The 15,392-nt window shown below is 53.6% G+C and overlaps 2 protein-coding genes across 2 annotated transcripts; both read right to left on the bottom strand.

Moving 5' to 3' along the window:
- Positions 1 to 1,111: 1,111 nt before the first annotated feature.
- SOX17 (SRY-box transcription factor 17) lies at positions 1,112 to 2,877 on the bottom strand. The gene is made up of 2 exons (XM_052787625.1): positions 2,516 to 2,877; positions 1,112 to 2,371 (listed from the first exon to the last, which is right to left on the bottom strand). The coding sequence occupies exons 1-2, from the start codon at positions 2,811 to 2,813 to the stop codon at positions 1,446 to 1,448; spliced, it is 1,224 nt and encodes a 407-aa protein (XP_052643585.1). The 5' UTR covers positions 2,814 to 2,877; the 3' UTR covers positions 1,112 to 1,445.
- Positions 2,878 to 9,825: 6,948 nt separating this feature from the next.
- Positions 9,826 to 12,180, bottom strand: LOC128142022 (transcription factor SOX-17-like). The gene is made up of 2 exons (XM_052787590.1): positions 11,281 to 12,180; positions 9,826 to 11,136 (listed from the first exon to the last, which is right to left on the bottom strand). The coding sequence occupies exons 1-2, from the start codon at positions 11,576 to 11,578 to the stop codon at positions 10,211 to 10,213; spliced, it is 1,224 nt and encodes a 407-aa protein (XP_052643550.1). The 5' UTR covers positions 11,579 to 12,180; the 3' UTR covers positions 9,826 to 10,210.
- Positions 12,181 to 15,392: the final 3,212 nt, after the last annotated feature.

Here is a 15,392-nt window from a genome sequence, read left to right as displayed (position 1 = left end):
CTACTAGATCATTTGCTTGAAGATAATGCAGCTGGCTCTGTGTACGTAACAGGTGCTCAAAAAATGGCCCTTATCATATAATTTTTAGAAAACAAAACATGGATTACACAAATGGAATTTTTGCAGGATTTCTTCATCCACAACTCAGTAGTCTAAGAATCTAGTGCAAGATAAAGTACACTTACCTAAAGATACTTATGTTATGAATGTCATTGGTATCACCTTTGAACTGTCATTTCCAAATTAAAATATTTTAAATTCTCTACTACAGTTACTGTAGATTGACCCCAGCCAGTGCCTTCCAAACAGAAGACAGACATCAGAAATGTTCGCTTTCTGCTCACCTGAGTGTTATGATGAGAGTGAGATGGAGTTGTACTCTTGTACTGGGAGAAATGTCAAGAGCAGTACAGCTCAACACACTGAAAAAAAACTCCTGGTTTAATGGCTAATTGATACTGGCAGTTGATAGAGAGCAATTGAGATGACCATTTGGGCTGCATTGTTTCTTCTCCTTACTAATAGAAGCCTGAACCCCATGACACAAAATGGCATAAACCTACATGAAGGTAGGTGACAGAAAGTAAATGAATTTGTAAATACAGTACCAATACTACTTGTGAATCATTCGGTTCAAACAGAAATCACTATGTAAAGCAAAATCACCTTCACCTCTACAAGTATCCAAACCCAATGAGCTTCCAGGCACACTTTAAAAGTAATATCTCAAACTTACCCAGCTTCTTTTGTTATAGAGACTATAGTTTTGGGGAGGAGGTTTTTTCCCAATGCATTAATGACAATTGCAAATTCCACTTGGCACTTACAACCAGAAAAAAACGACAAAAAACAGTTAAGTACAGTCACATGTTCTGTACTCCAAGAGACAGCACAGGTGTAGCCATTCAGCTATGTAACAAGAATACAGCCACGCCTGGGAGCAAACATCTTTAGTGCTGGAGACCATTTTAGAGCCATTGTAATGGTTGAAGAGAGTGTCCCTCAGTATCTGCATTCGCTTTAGTCCGCCTTAGGGCACGACTGATTTAACTTTAGATTAGTCTCCCTAAAGGGCCATATGGCCAAAAAGAATGACAGAAACAGCTGTACATAAATTTATTTTCCTGAAGTACAAAAAAAAAGGATAAATAAAGCATAGTTAAAAACAGCTAATAAAAACGTGTTCTGGGCAAACAAGTAACCGTGATGATGTCGCAAGACCAACAGTAACTTTGGGCATGGACGTAAAAAAGATGTAAACATGCCGGCACACCAGTCGAAAAACAGTTTGAACCACGCTTTTAATCTGCACGATAGTAGCATATCTCCGCCCAGACGGGGTTTGCGAAACCCTCCCGAGGAGATTCAAATAAATTACATAAATAGGAGCGGAGCGGGGCCGGGCGCCTCCCTGCCAGTCCGCGGCGCGCCCCCGAGCGAGTCCCTCACACGTCGGGGTAGCCGCAGTAGTAGACAGCGGTGCTGGCGTCCGACACGGCCGAGGAGACGGGCCCCGCGCCCTCGGGCGCCGGCAGCCCGGCGGCGTCGTGGCCCGCGAAGGACAGCCCCAGCTCGGGCTTGCAGGCGAAGCGCAGGTACTGCTCGAACTCGGTGCGGTCCACCTCGCCCAGCAGCTCCTCCTGCGGCAAGTGCTCCAGCTGCTCCCGGCACGGCGCCGCCTCGGGCGGCGGCGACGGCTGCCCGACCGCCCCCGGCGGTGGCAGCGGCGGCGGCGGGCCGCGCCCCGGGCCCGGCGGCTGGCACGCCTGCCCGTAGTAGGCGTGCAGCGGCGCCGGGCAGCCCAGCAGCCCCTGCAGCGAGCCGCCCGGCCCCAGCGCCTCGCCGGGCGGCAGGTGCCGGCGCAGGGCGGCTCCCGCCGGGCTCTCGGCCGCCGCCGGCGGGTACTCGGCCGCCGGGTGCGGGGCGTAGCCGTAGGGCACCAGCGCGCACTCCTCCTGCAGCCCCGCCGCGAAGAAGGCCGCCTCGCTCTCCGCCGCGTCCAGCGGCGACGGGTCCGGCGTCGGCAGGCTGTAGCCGTCGAAGGCGGCGCCCAGCGGCGGACAGTCCCGGTAGTGGCCCGCGCCCGCCGCCGCCGCGTAGCCCTGCTCGGCGTAGGGCAGGCCCAGGCCCTCCACGCACATCCTGCCGCCGCCGCCGCCGGCGGCCTCGCTGCCCAGCCCGGGCCCCGCCGCCTCCGCCAGGCCGTGCTGCAGGAAGCCGCTCTCCACCCGCTTCAGGCGCTTCACCTGCTTCCGCCGCCGCGGCCGGTACTTGTAGTTGGGGTGGTCCTGCATGTGCTGCACCCGCAGCCGCTCCGCCTCCTCCACGAACGGACGCTTCTCCGCCAGCGACAGCGCCTTCCACGATTTACCTGCGCCCAACGAGCACCGTCAGACCGATCGGCCGGCCGGCCGCCCACCGACGCCCCCCCCCCCCCCCCGCCCACCTCCAGCCCCCGAGCCCCGCCCGGGCTGCTCTTCCCCCGCCCGCCGGGACCCCCCCTGCCCGCGCTCACCCAGCATCTTGCTGAGCTCGGCGTTGTGCAGGTCCGGGTTCTGCTGCGCCAGCCGCTTGCGCTCGTCCTTCGCCCACACCATGAAGGCGTTCATGGGCCGCCGGATCCGCGCCTCGCTCTTGCTCCGGCCGCCCGCCGCCCCCGACGGCGCCGCCTCGCCCTTCGCCTTCGCCTCGCCCAGCGGGCTCAGCGACTCTGCCCACGGGCAGGGGCCCACGGCCGGCATCATGATGGGCAGCGAGCACCGCCCCTGCGCCTGGTCGTCGCTGCTGGCGTAGCCCGCATCGGGGCTGCTCATCTCGGGACGCGCCGCCGAGGCCGAGAGCGCCGGCGGGGCCGCGGGGCGGGCTCGGCGCTCGGGCCCCGCTCGCTGCTGGCGGTGCCCGGCGCCCGGCCCTATTTGAGCTGCGGGGCGGCCAATGGGGCCGCGGGGGCGGGCGCGCCGCCGGACGGTGGCGGCGGCGGCTCCCGCTGCGGCGCGGGGCGGCCCCGGGGCTCCTCCCGGCGCGGCGCGACACCTGAGCAGGTCGCGGGGCCCCCGCGGCTCCCTCTCCCCCCCCCACAGCCAGGTGCGCCGTGGGGACGGTGCGGAGATGCTTCGGTCCAGCCGCGCTCCCAGCCGCGGCGGCGTAGCACCGACCACGGGGAGAGATTTCTCCCTCCCCATCTGGCTGTCACCGTCGCTGCTCCGCGGGATCCTCTCGTGCCTTTCCCCCTCCGTGCTTTGCCTCCTTGGCAACTTGGTTTCATTAAATCACGGCGCGTTCATAATTAAGCCGACCCTCAGTTCATCGCATTATTTAGAAAGGCTGTGAAGACAATACTGTTTGTTTTTCCTAAAACGATCTTTGGGGGGGGGGGGGCGGATTATTTTTATTACTGTCCGAGTGCCATCATTGCGAGCGCGGTCCTGATAAATGGGACATTCTCATCAGATGTAATAATTCTTCCATTTTAAGCTTTCTAGTATTTGATCGTATTTTCAATCGTACCAATAACCCTATTTTTCACCGCGTACCTCGGAAGGTATTTCGGTAGTGCCATATTTCGTGCAGGAGGAATGTGTAGAAAGGTTGCCCATAAACGAGCAGCCGAGCGATCTGCAGCGTTGGCATGACCCGGAGTATATTTGTTGGACCGTTTTCTTATGCAGCGTAACTGTGCAAGCTGGAACATCCGTGCCGTCGTACATGAAATTACAGCTTCCCGCTTAAATAAAAAGGGTGTGCAGTTACGGGGAGGGCGGGGTGGCGTAGTGAATAAGTCGTGCCCTCATTAATTAAGTTTGCCAGCCGTTAAAGATAACGCCTTTTTTCTCTCTAATAAGGCGCGCTTCTCCGTGTCAGCCTCTCTCCGCCGGCTGCGCGGCGGGCCGCGCTCCCGCCGGGGCGGAGCGGTGACTCCCGGGCGGGGGCGGGAGCACCCCCGACAGCTCGCTGCCCTCGGGGAACCCCCCGTCTTCTGTCCAGCTACCGACACGGGAATTATTTAAGGCACCGTACAATTTCTTGCCTGTTACCTCTGCGATCGCGTTTCTCTGAAGTCGAGACTGAACGATTTTGCGTTAGTTCTTAGCAAGGAAAAGCAGTGACATGAGTTAGTCCTTCATCCTCCACGTGAAGTCTGGAACTCGGAAAAGCGAATATAAATGCCTGCAGGCTGGGAGCAGGGTCGGAATACACACTCGAGAAACGATCAAGCAGCCATTAATGATAACGATGATAATGATGTCAACCTACGTCTGACAGAAAACCGTTCGGACAGAGATTAGCTAAATATATTTATATTTAAAACCCTTAAACTGCAGGAAAGGATAGTTTCTCTGCTCCAGTTTTTAACACACACACACACACACAAAAGATCACTTGTATTTTTTAGATACGTATTTTAAATTCCCCCAGTATAAAAACAGGCAGCCGTCCCGTTCCCCGCTGTAACTGGGCGTCGATTTTTAGGGAAAAATTTGACATCCTCGAGGACAGGGGCGGGGGAGACAGGACCGGTCTTGCAACTCCGCCTTGCTTTTAGCGGGCTGCCTTCGAGCCCGGAGCCGCAGCGCTGCCCTTCTCGGACGCCTGCGCGGCGGCCCCGTCCTCTCGATTCACCCCTTCGTGCCCGGCACTGCGCCCTCCGTTCGTGCCGTTTGGCAGCGGGGCAGAGAGGCCACCGCGGGGCTTCGCCGCCCGGAGGCTGCCGGGCGAGCGCTGGCGGCGGCGGGTCGCCCCGCGGATCCGCCACCCGCAGGCTGCGCCTGCCGCACCGGCCCGCTTCACCTGGGAACCGGCGCCCTCTGTCCCCGTCCCCGTCCCTGTCCCTGCCTGGGGCGTGCTGGAGAGATGGGTGCCGAACATTTGGACGGGAGACACGCAGCCTCCCGAGCACGCTGCAGGTTTTCTTCGGCAGACACAAAAGGGGCCAACCGGACGAAATCATAGCTGACCGGCTCAAAGCACCATGTGCGCAGGGATGTGAATTGCATCACTCAATTCATGCACGACATGTAAAAACTTGACAGCATGAGTTTATAGGGCTTGTCCCATGAAGCGGCTCTACCGCTCATCATTGCCATCAGCAGGTCCCCTGAGTACGAATGACTTCCGAGCGCCAAAAATAGAGATTCAGCAGCATAAAGAAAGGACATTAGGAGGGGCGGCAAAAAAATCACATACTCCTCTAAAAAGGGTGGCTTTGAAACAAGTTTCAGAAATAATATAAGTATGTAATTCCACCCGGTCCTCAGCCTTGGGACGCGACAAGCGCCTATGGGACACTGCAATCCGGAGTGGGAACACATCAGCAGTTAGTGTCGACAGCAACGGGCTCCGGGCGGCTCTGCGCCCCTCAAAGCAGGCAGAGGGAACAAATAACTTACCCTCTTCCTACACGAGTGCCAACACGTTCATAACCTGCCGTTTTACGTGTAGAAACTGCTTATTCCCGATGACAATAATTTCCTTTTTTTTTTTCTTTTTTTTTTTTTTTTCCTTCGGAAACTGTGGGCTTTGAGGTTTTTTCTCCAGCCCAAAGAATAAAATCGAGGGTAGATTCAGCAGCATCGAAACTAGAGAGAAGTCACTCAGCTGCCAAAAGGAATAAGGAGAATTACATAGCATTTGCTCTGGGACAAGATTCACATCTTAGTCGAAGTCTCTTTATGCCAGGGACCTCTTGTGAACTCCTGAGTAAATCAGTCATGGTAAAATACATCAAGTATCACAAAGTAGCAGTCTGCGAGAAGCCTTGACTGCTCAGTGCACTGCATCAGACGCAGAGACAGGTGCCATGTTTAAGAGCCTCCAAACACGCAGAAGGTGAAAGAAGCTGTCCTCTTTTTGTAGATGGGAAGCTGAAGCAGGGTGACTGAGCTCTGATCTTGCAGGCATTTAATTAGTCAACACATTAATTGTCTGTTTAACGTTAAGCAAATGTGGGTATGTAAGTACTGGATTTCACAGCCCTGTCCGTAACACGCATTAGTCGGTGCAGCAATACAGAGACAGTTAGCCGCTGTCAGGCCCTGACCCACTCGAGTATCTCAGTAAAGAACCCCAGGAGATACCCGCACTGCTTTTCTGTCTCATCTGAATCGTTGGGCTATTGCAACCGAATCTGGCAGCCGGTCTCAAGGGAAAGCGAAGCCCTGAGGACTGCGGGAGACTCACAGCTGTGAGGCCCCGGCCACGCAGCCTCTCACCACGGGCTGCAGGCAGAGCCACGGGGGATGCGGCGGAGGGGGGGCGGGGGGTGGGTGTCCCGGGAGGGGAAGGGTGATAACCCGTCGCTTGTTGTAACGCCGGGGACCCTACGCAGCCCCCTCCGGCCCCACCAGCCGCTTCGGCACCATGCTGCTTTCACTGAGGCTTGTCGCAAGGTTGGAAAGGACCCGTCGCTGTCACCCGTGCTGGGTGTCCCCGTGCTGTTCGCGGCCGTGCCATTACCCACTCCTGTGTGGCTGGTGGTAGTGTTCAGTACGGCTTCCCGTGTGGGCATGCTAAAAGCAGGATTTTTTTGTTGTCCTTCACGGGCGATGTAAACAGTGGGGGAGCCGGGGGAGGTATTTAGTCCAAAACAAGAGCAGGGTCGCCACGTAAATAAATAAAACTTGTCTACAAGGAGAAATCCTGCAGCAGTATTGCTGCTAATGTCTTCTACGGATTACTGTCGTCCTAGTTTGAAAAGCATACAGCTACCAGAAACAGACAGAAATCCGCTAAGTTAATGTTGATTTTTTCAGAGCACAAGACCACTGCTTCCTGACGTTTCCAGTCCCAGCTACTCTCCATTAGCAACTGTGTTTTTATTCTCGCCTCCTGACTTTTCCCCGCCACCTGCCCTGTATAGATGAACCTTGAGCTGGTTTTAATTCAGCACCTTTGTCTGAAATCTCTTTCTCTCGGATTAGGCCTACTTACTTTTCTACCCATGTACCTAAGGAAGAGAGAGAGTGTGCGCGCACACGCACACACAAACCCCCCAAACAAACAAAACCCCAAAGAAACAAACCAAAAACCCAAAGAAACAAACCAACCAACCCAAAACCCAACCTCCTCTAATTGCAGTGCAACACCCACACAAGGAGCTTGGCTGTGTTAGGAAAAATTGAGATCCGACTACGGACCCCTTGAAACATGACAAATTGGTAAGACGGGTGAAAAAAGAAGGGCTGAATACTTTTGGGGCACAAGTGGCCTGCGTGAGCTGCAGAGAGCACTCACCGCCCCTCTGGGAAGGGGCCTGGAGGCCCTGCCCTGCTGATGCCGTTGTTTAACTGGAAAGCAGCTGTTGGCAAGGTTAGAGAGGTGTTTAAAGATGTCACTCGGTCTTTTTGGTTTAGCTTTTGGAGTAAACCAGAACGGCTAAGAGAAGGGCAGATGCCATTTCCAGGGAGCGAATTGCCCTGGGTGCAGTGCCAGGAATGGGGTGGCATTGGTAGACCCCAACTCTGCATGGTGAGTACAGCAGAGTGAAGAGGCCAAGGGGCACCTTGGTCTGTGGCACACACTTGCAGCCTTCTCCACAGCCTCCCGAGGCAGGTAGGAACCACTTCCACCGCCTGACCGCCAGAACCGTCCCATGGAAAATACTTGTGAAAGAGAATTAATCAGTTTGGGGTCCTTCTTTTAATACCCGATTGTCATAGACACTCATGGGATGTGAGGAAGGTTTAATGTTTTCAAAAGGGCTACGGGAGATTTGGGTGCATAACATTTAGAATCAGAAAGTCAGGATGCTCTCTGGAAAATAGGGCTTGGATGGAGCTTCAGAAAATTTTGCTCCAAGTATATTGGCAGTGCATAAACCTGCCACATTTTAGACATGTTAAAGAAGGATCAGACAGTTCTCACAGGAAGGGAAAAAAAAAGCTACACATCTGGATACATACAGGAAAATAATGCTCCTTTGATTTGAGTCTGCAAAAGATCTGTGCAAAGGGTTGTTGTAAGATCTGCGTATACATCATCACCACACACTATTTGGCACCCACAACTGCTATGCTGCCCAACCCTTTTTCCAAAACCTATATATTTATTTAACACAATTTTTTGTCAATCACTTCTGGTATTATTATAAAAAATAAGTAGAAGGTTTTCAACCTTCATCATGAGCCCACTTACAGTTTCAAGTTCACTTCAGCTTTCAGCTGTCCGACAAGTTAGGGTGAAGGAGAGAAGGGAGCAAAACCTCCACCTAAAATAAAAATGACAAGAAATGGTGGCCAAAGTTATCAAAAGCATAATAATGATTTATTTCCAAAACCAGCCAAAGTGATTTCCCTCCAGAAAGTTGTGAATGTATGCGAAAAGGGCAAAACGAATATAATTTAACCCTGTAGGTTAAAAACCTATAATAAAAGGAAAACTCAACCAATACAAACCCATCATTTCTCATGCGTATTTCTTTACTGGGTTTATGTGTCTATGCTTAGGAACACGTAATAATTTTTTCCACATTAAAATATCAAGAAGACATCTAACGTCCTTCTCTGGAGGTACCACCTCATTACCTCATTCAGGAATACATCGTTTTTCTTGTGTACACGTGGAAGAGGAGTGAAGAGAGCGGCAGGGTGGGTATTTTAGGCATACCTCTGAGAACCGAAGACTGAAAAGTAAAATGGGAAGATTGAAAAACTAGAGGGTAGACTATTTTACAGAATGCTAAGGGTTTGAACGCATTTTAATTCAAGACTCACTAATAGTAATTACGCAGTCAATTTTTGCTAACAAAGCTATGCTTGAAACTCACTGACCGAGGCAGTTTGCATGTGGGTCTCTGTACACTATTTTATCTTTCATGGCTACAATTGTAGCCTCTTTAAATGTAATTTGAAAATGCACCCAATTTAATTTCCCATCCTCATGGAAGACAGGTTAATCAGTGGACAAGTCTGCCACTTTGGCCCCAGTCCCCTCCTCCCTAGAGCTCAGTTCCACAGCTTTATCTTAGGAAGCAAACGACCCAGATTACTCCCTACCCCCGATTTAAGTAATAAACATAATTAATTTATCAGTCCCACCCCACAGCTGGACTCAGCCTTAACATCTAAATGAAAACACCTTTTTCCACGGAAGTTTAACTGCAGGGTGCATATTTGTCAATCACAAAGATATTTCTACCTATAGTTGCGATGACGTAGCATAAGGAATTTGTTTAGGAAAGAAAAGGTAAGATCCTGTGACGTATGGTTAAAGGTGCCGCCATGGTTGGGTGCCCGAGAGGGCTGCTCCTGGCCGGCCTCCCCCTTCAGAGGCTCGTGTCGAAGTTTTTCACCTACTTTGAACCCCGATTTACTGCTCTCGTTCTCCGCAGCGGAGATCTGATATCCCCCCCTGCCACCCCCTTCCCCGGCGCAGCAAGGACAGCTACTGGGACATGAAAGACATTCTCTCCGGGGAGGTGCTTTAACTACGGCTTATCCGTCCCCTTCAGCCAGTCGCTACTCTTAATGGCAACCCATGCGTCCACGATTACATTAAAAAGAGACCCAAACCCTAACCTACGTCTGTAAGAGCATTCTTATAGCCTTTTTACACTTCAAACATAAAATAAGTCACTTTTTTTTAATTCAGTCATATTAATCACCCACCTAAGAAACCACCAATAAAGGTGAAATAAAAATAAAAAAATAACACTGTAGAGTAGACAGTTCCTGAACGCTTAAAGTTTTGTTTATAATTTGAGCAGGAGAGACAGAAAAAGACTATGTTTAGAGAAAGGGTGACAGGACCTAATGCTTAGTGGAATGGACATTAGTAAAAGCAGTTTAAAAAAGCAATAATAATCAATTACAAAGGACGATAACATCTCTTTGAGGAGATATCAGCAACCAATTTTATTATTTCCCCTTTATTTGTAAAAGTGCAAAATTATTCTGTACAAATCCAACATATAAAAACCAGTACTCTGTACAACATTACAAAAGCATATGGATCTCGAACAAGATCTCAGAAATTGTATTCCACATGTGTAACTAGTATCACGATTCCACAGCAGGAACAGTTTTACACGTCACTATAGGACAGCAATGGTAAGACCTGGACAACATGGACAGCGAGACTGCGCATCACCTTTTAAACCTCGAGCAGGTCACAGATACCCTGTCAGTTCTCAAGATTCAAATAAATTACATAAATAGGAGCGGAGCGGGGCCGGGCGCCTCCCTGCCAGTCCGCGGCGCGCCCCCGAGCGAGTCCCTCACACGTCGGGGTAGCCGCAGTAGTAGACAGCGGTGCTGGCGTCCGACACGGCCGAGGAGACGGGCCCCGCGCCCTCGGGCGCCGGCAGCCCGGCGGCGTCGTGGCCCGCGAAGGACAGCCCCAGCTCGGGCTTGCAGGCGAAGCGCAGGTACTGCTCGAACTCGGTGCGGTCCACCTCGCCCAGCAGCTCCTCCTGCGGCAAGTGCTCCAGCTGCTCCCGGCACGGCGCCGCCTCGGGCGGCGGCGACGGCTGCCCGACCGCCCCCGGCGGTGGCAGCGGCGGCGGCGGGCCGCGCCCCGGGCCCGGCGGCTGGCACGCCTGCCCGTAGTAGGCGTGCAGCGGCGCCGGGCAGCCCAGCAGCCCCTGCAGCGAGCCGCCCGGCCCCAGCGCCTCGCCGGGCGGCAGGTGCCGGCGCAGGGCGGCTCCCGCCGGGCTCTCGGCCGCCGCCGGCGGGTACTCGGCCGCCGGGTGCGGGGCGTAGCCGTAGGGCACCAGCGCGCACTCCTCCTGCAGCCCCGCCGCGAAGAAGGCCGCCTCGCTCTCCGCCGCGTCCAGCGGCGACGGGTCCGGCGTCGGCAGGCTGTAGCCGTCGAAGGCGGCGCCCAGCGGCGGACAGTCCCGGTAGTGGCCCGCGCCCGCCGCCGCCGCGTAGCCCTGCTCGGCGTAGGGCAGGCCCAGGCCCTCCACGCACATCCTGCCGCCGCCGCCGCCGGCGGCCTCGCTGCCCAGCCCGGGCCCCGCCGCCTCCGCCAGGCCGTGCTGCAGGAAGCCGCTCTCCACCCGCTTCAGGCGCTTCACCTGCTTCCGCCGCCGCGGCCGGTACTTGTAGTTGGGGTGGTCCTGCATGTGCTGCACCCGCAGCCGCTCCGCCTCCTCCACGAACGGACGCTTCTCCGCCAGCGACAGCGCCTTCCACGATTTACCTGCGCCCAACGAGCACCGTCAGACCGATCGGCCGGCCGGCCGCCCACCGACGCCCCCCCCCCCCCCCGCCCACCTCCAGCCCCCGAGCCCCGCCCGGGCTGCTCTTCCCCCGCCCGCCGGGACCCCCCCCTGCCCGCGCTCACCCAGCATCTTGCTGAGCTCGGCGTTGTGCAGGTCCGGGTTCTGCTGCGCCAGCCGCTTGCGCTCGTCCTTCGCCCACACCATGAAGGCGTTCATGGGCCGCCGGATCCGCGCCTCGCTCTTGCTCCGGCCGCCCGCCGCCCCCGACGGCGCCGCCTCGCCCTTCGCCTTCGCCTCGCCCAGCGGGCTCAGCGACTCTGCCCACGGGCAGGGGCCCACGGCCGGCATCATGATGGGCAGCGAGCACCGCCCCTGCGCCTGGTCGTCGCTGCTGGCGTAGCCCGCATCGGGGCTGCTCATCTCGGGACGCGCCGCCGAGGCCGAGAGCGCCGGCGGGGCCGCGGGGCGGGCTCGGCGCTCGGGCCCCGCTCGCTGCTGGCGGTGCCCGGCGCCCGGCCCTATTTGAGCTGCGGGGCGGCCAATGGGGCCGCGGGGGCGGGCGCGCCGCCGGACGGTGGCGGCGGCGGCTCCCGCTGCGGCGCGGGGCGGCCCCGGGGCTCCTCCCGGCGCGGCGCGACACCTGAGCAGGTCGCGGGGCCCGGTGCGGGCGGCGCTGCCCTCGCCCCCGCGGGACCGGGGGAGTCGTTCGGGGGAACCGACAGCGCATTCGTAAACGGCCCTCGGACTTCAGCCCCGCTCCCCGCAATGGCAGCAGAGACGGGCCCACCGGCGCCGTGCACTACCCTCCTGTCATCCGGCAAACAGCCGCCCGTCACGGCCCGGCCAGAAAGGGACAACCTCGACCAGCGGAGACACGAAGGAGATGGAAGAGAGAGATTATTTCCAACCGTACCTAGATACCCCGCAACACCCAGAGAGACGCAAGGGGCTTCTTCCCTAGACAGACTTAGAAAGTGACCTGGGAAGAACAAGCCAAGGCATTACCTGTGTCTCACACTTCAGCTTCCTACCCTCCAGTACTACCTCAGCATATTTTGCCTCGTAACCTCATGCAAGATGTAAACTGCGTGGGGCAGTAGGATACCGAATCCACAGTAAATCCTACGAAATATATCCCATCCCACTTTTTCATCCGTCGTAATAAAGTTATTCAGTATTCGCCAAAGACGCAAATATTATTTCTTGTATGTAGCGTAATTTGCCTTAGATATTATTTAAATTGAGCTTTGCAGTACGTATCACTTGTCACATTGCCTTGTTCGGGATTTCTCTGATTTGCCTGAATCAATAAACTGTAAATACAAACAGATATCTGTAAAAAGTCCGTCACTTCAGAATAAACACAAATTCTATCTCACTACCATTTATGTTCTTCTTAGGCACACAAACTAACGTAAAATACGGTGTTTTCACGGGCGCTCTGATTAATATTTGCATTGCTATGTGGTGCTATTAAATGCATCAATGCTTATTTGAGAAACCGCTTAGCTTTAAACTGAAGATCAAAGAGGTTTATTTGGTTAAGGACACCTTTGTTTGGGTAGCCACTTCGATCAAATAAACCAATATTGTGACAATTCTCGCTGAAATGAAATGAATGAAGCCAGCATCACCATTAACTTATTCTAACATTGAATTTCCTGTTTCGTGCAACGTAAAACTTGCTCCTTTACACTTGACAGCCAGCAGGTATTCTAAAAAGAAGAAAACCGCAGTGGCGAGTGGTAGCTGCCCAGGACGAACACCGGGGAGGATAATTTTCGAGGCACTTCTGCATTCGTGCTCTCTGCTCCCCTCTGTTTGTTAGAGATTATAAACAAGTGATATATTTCCAGACTAATGGTATCCTGTATTTATCCCTGTTGAGAGGAGTCGAAACCATTGCCAAAGGACTAGTATCTTCCTAAAACCAAGCAAAGAGGAGGTTTTATTTTGGTTTTTTTTTTTTTTTTCCCCGTGCAAACACACGCGATAGTCCAACACAACGAGCGGCAGCGATTCACAGCTCTGCTTTTCTTCCTTGTATCAGATGCTGTGAGAAGCAGCGGAGGCAAAAACAATGTTCCTACACATACATATGTGTAAATTGATCTCATACTAGTATAAAATAACACCGTTCTTGCAAAAGTATAATGCATTTAAAATTGATTGCAAAAGAAGTTCATCGGGACATAATCCGCTTGCAAAGCCGACCGTCATCGCAGAACTGGCAGTAACAACCAGGAACGCTCGTTAGGAATTCGGTGCTTTTTCAATCGTTTTTAGTCCAACGCCTTTGGGACACTACCTCAGGGCGTACCTTTTTAAGGCCGGTGTGCCAGTGACTTTAGTTTTATGGCTGAGGTTGTGACATTTCCCGACCCGACGTGCTAGGACTCAGCCCTTCATCCTAGGCCAGCTGCCCGAGGACAGGTCACGCACCGAAGCACGGCCGATAACCGGAGGAAATTCTGAATTAAACAGAATCCGAATCGTGTCTGAAGCAAACTCCTGCAGGAGGGAAGTGTGTATATTTTTCCCTGCAGAGAACAGAATACTCAGCTGAGGGGGGAAAGCAAGATGACTTCCAAGCAAAACAAAAACCAAGAAGGCAACAATGTGCTGCCCTAACGAAATCAGTCCATCTCCATTGACTCCCAGATCAGTTCCCAGCTCACGCCGTGTTACTCACTCGGACAAAACTGACCGCCTAGGATTTTAACGCGTGGAAGAGAGTATTACCTTTTTTACGAGCTGATCTTGTTAAAACGCCAAACTGTCCCTTCTACTCTATTTAGCAGAAACATTTTCGTGAGCCAAAGGAACAACTCCTGCAAGAGCTTGCACTGAAAAAGTTCAGCAAGTGGAGGGACTGCTTACAAATACGCTTTACAGCAATTTTGGGGCTGTCACTTCCAGCAGAAAAGAAAATGTTTTTCTATATAATGAACGTGAGGTAATAAACTAAGCAAACTGCCGCTGACTTTGTTTGGGAGATTTGTGCAAACTGCTTCTACAGCTCATTGATCTGGGATCAAAGGAAGAAAGGTGTGTTTTGAATCTTAGCCGAGAAAGTAAAAGCTCCCTGGTTTGTACAGAAAATGTTGGCAGTTTGTGACCCTTTCAGTGCCCCTGGCGTCATAAATAAATTATCTCACCTCTTCTCTCGCTTTCTGTTTTGACTGTTTAGGTATTTTTGAATTGTAACTTTAAAACACACCGCACAACACTGACTCGGTCTCCAGTTGCGGTCTCTGCTTATACCTCACTTCCCTGGAGCGTTTAGTAGAGAGCTTCTTCTGATGCTCCTGAAACCTTCGTGGTCGCACGACTCCTGGGGTCATTCGTTAACTTTCCCAACCTAACAATGCCGCCGAGAGTTCATCCTTCTAATTTATTGACCTTTTAAACCCGCCGGTACACAGCGCGGGGGCGCGGAGCGGGGATCCTCCGGCGAGAGATGTGTTTCTATTTCAGGTCCATTACAGAATGCGGTGTTGGAAGTGGTGCTCCCAGCGTTATCAGAGCCGACCACAAATGCCACATGAAAAGCAGCAAACATCCGGAGGGTTTCCTGCAAATCGAGCAGTTTCTCAAGACAAGAGCCTTTTTTAAACGTGTATTTAAAGGCAACACGCTTTGCCTCTTTAAAGCAGTCCAAAACCACTAAATGAAAGCAGCCCAGCCCCACAACGCTGCATAGTGCAAGAAATCTCCCCGAATGAAGACTTTTCGGGACTTTGCGCTAGGAAAGTGCGTGGATCAGAGAGGCTCTGGTCAGGAATGACCCACTATTGAAAGGAAAAAAATCAAAACCCCCAAAAATGAAAACCGTCCCTTTCAGAAACTCTAACTATCGAAACAGCGTTAGCTACTTTGCAGCAAAGTAATAGTCCCCAACATTTAAAAAGTTACCGCTCCCCCTGAGTCAGTTTAATCTGCAAATTGCTTTCTAGCAAACGCACATGAACACGCAAACCCGCAAAAAGCTTGCTGCTCGTAACTGCATGCAGCACCCAAAGCGGAGCCGCCTCAGTGGAAACTCGTACCACCGCCCCGGGCTCGGCAGCTGCGGGGGACAGACACCAGGCTGGGGGGACAGCACGGTCCCGCACAATAAGCTGCCCGCGTCTGTGCGCGGCTGCGTTGGGGTGTGTGAAGCAGCGCTGTCCCCGCTTTTTAGGACTGAAGGGCGTCCGGCGGGGGGGAGAGGGACGTGCGCGACTCCCACTCC

Source organism: Harpia harpyja, chromosome 5, assembly GCF_026419915.1.
Source record: "Harpia harpyja isolate bHarHar1 chromosome 5, bHarHar1 primary haplotype, whole genome shotgun sequence".
Taxonomy (NCBI): Eukaryota; Metazoa; Chordata; class Aves; order Accipitriformes; family Accipitridae; genus Harpia; species Harpia harpyja.
The sequence above is the reverse complement of the archived record's forward strand: the minus strand, read 5'-3'. Positions and strand labels throughout refer to the sequence as shown.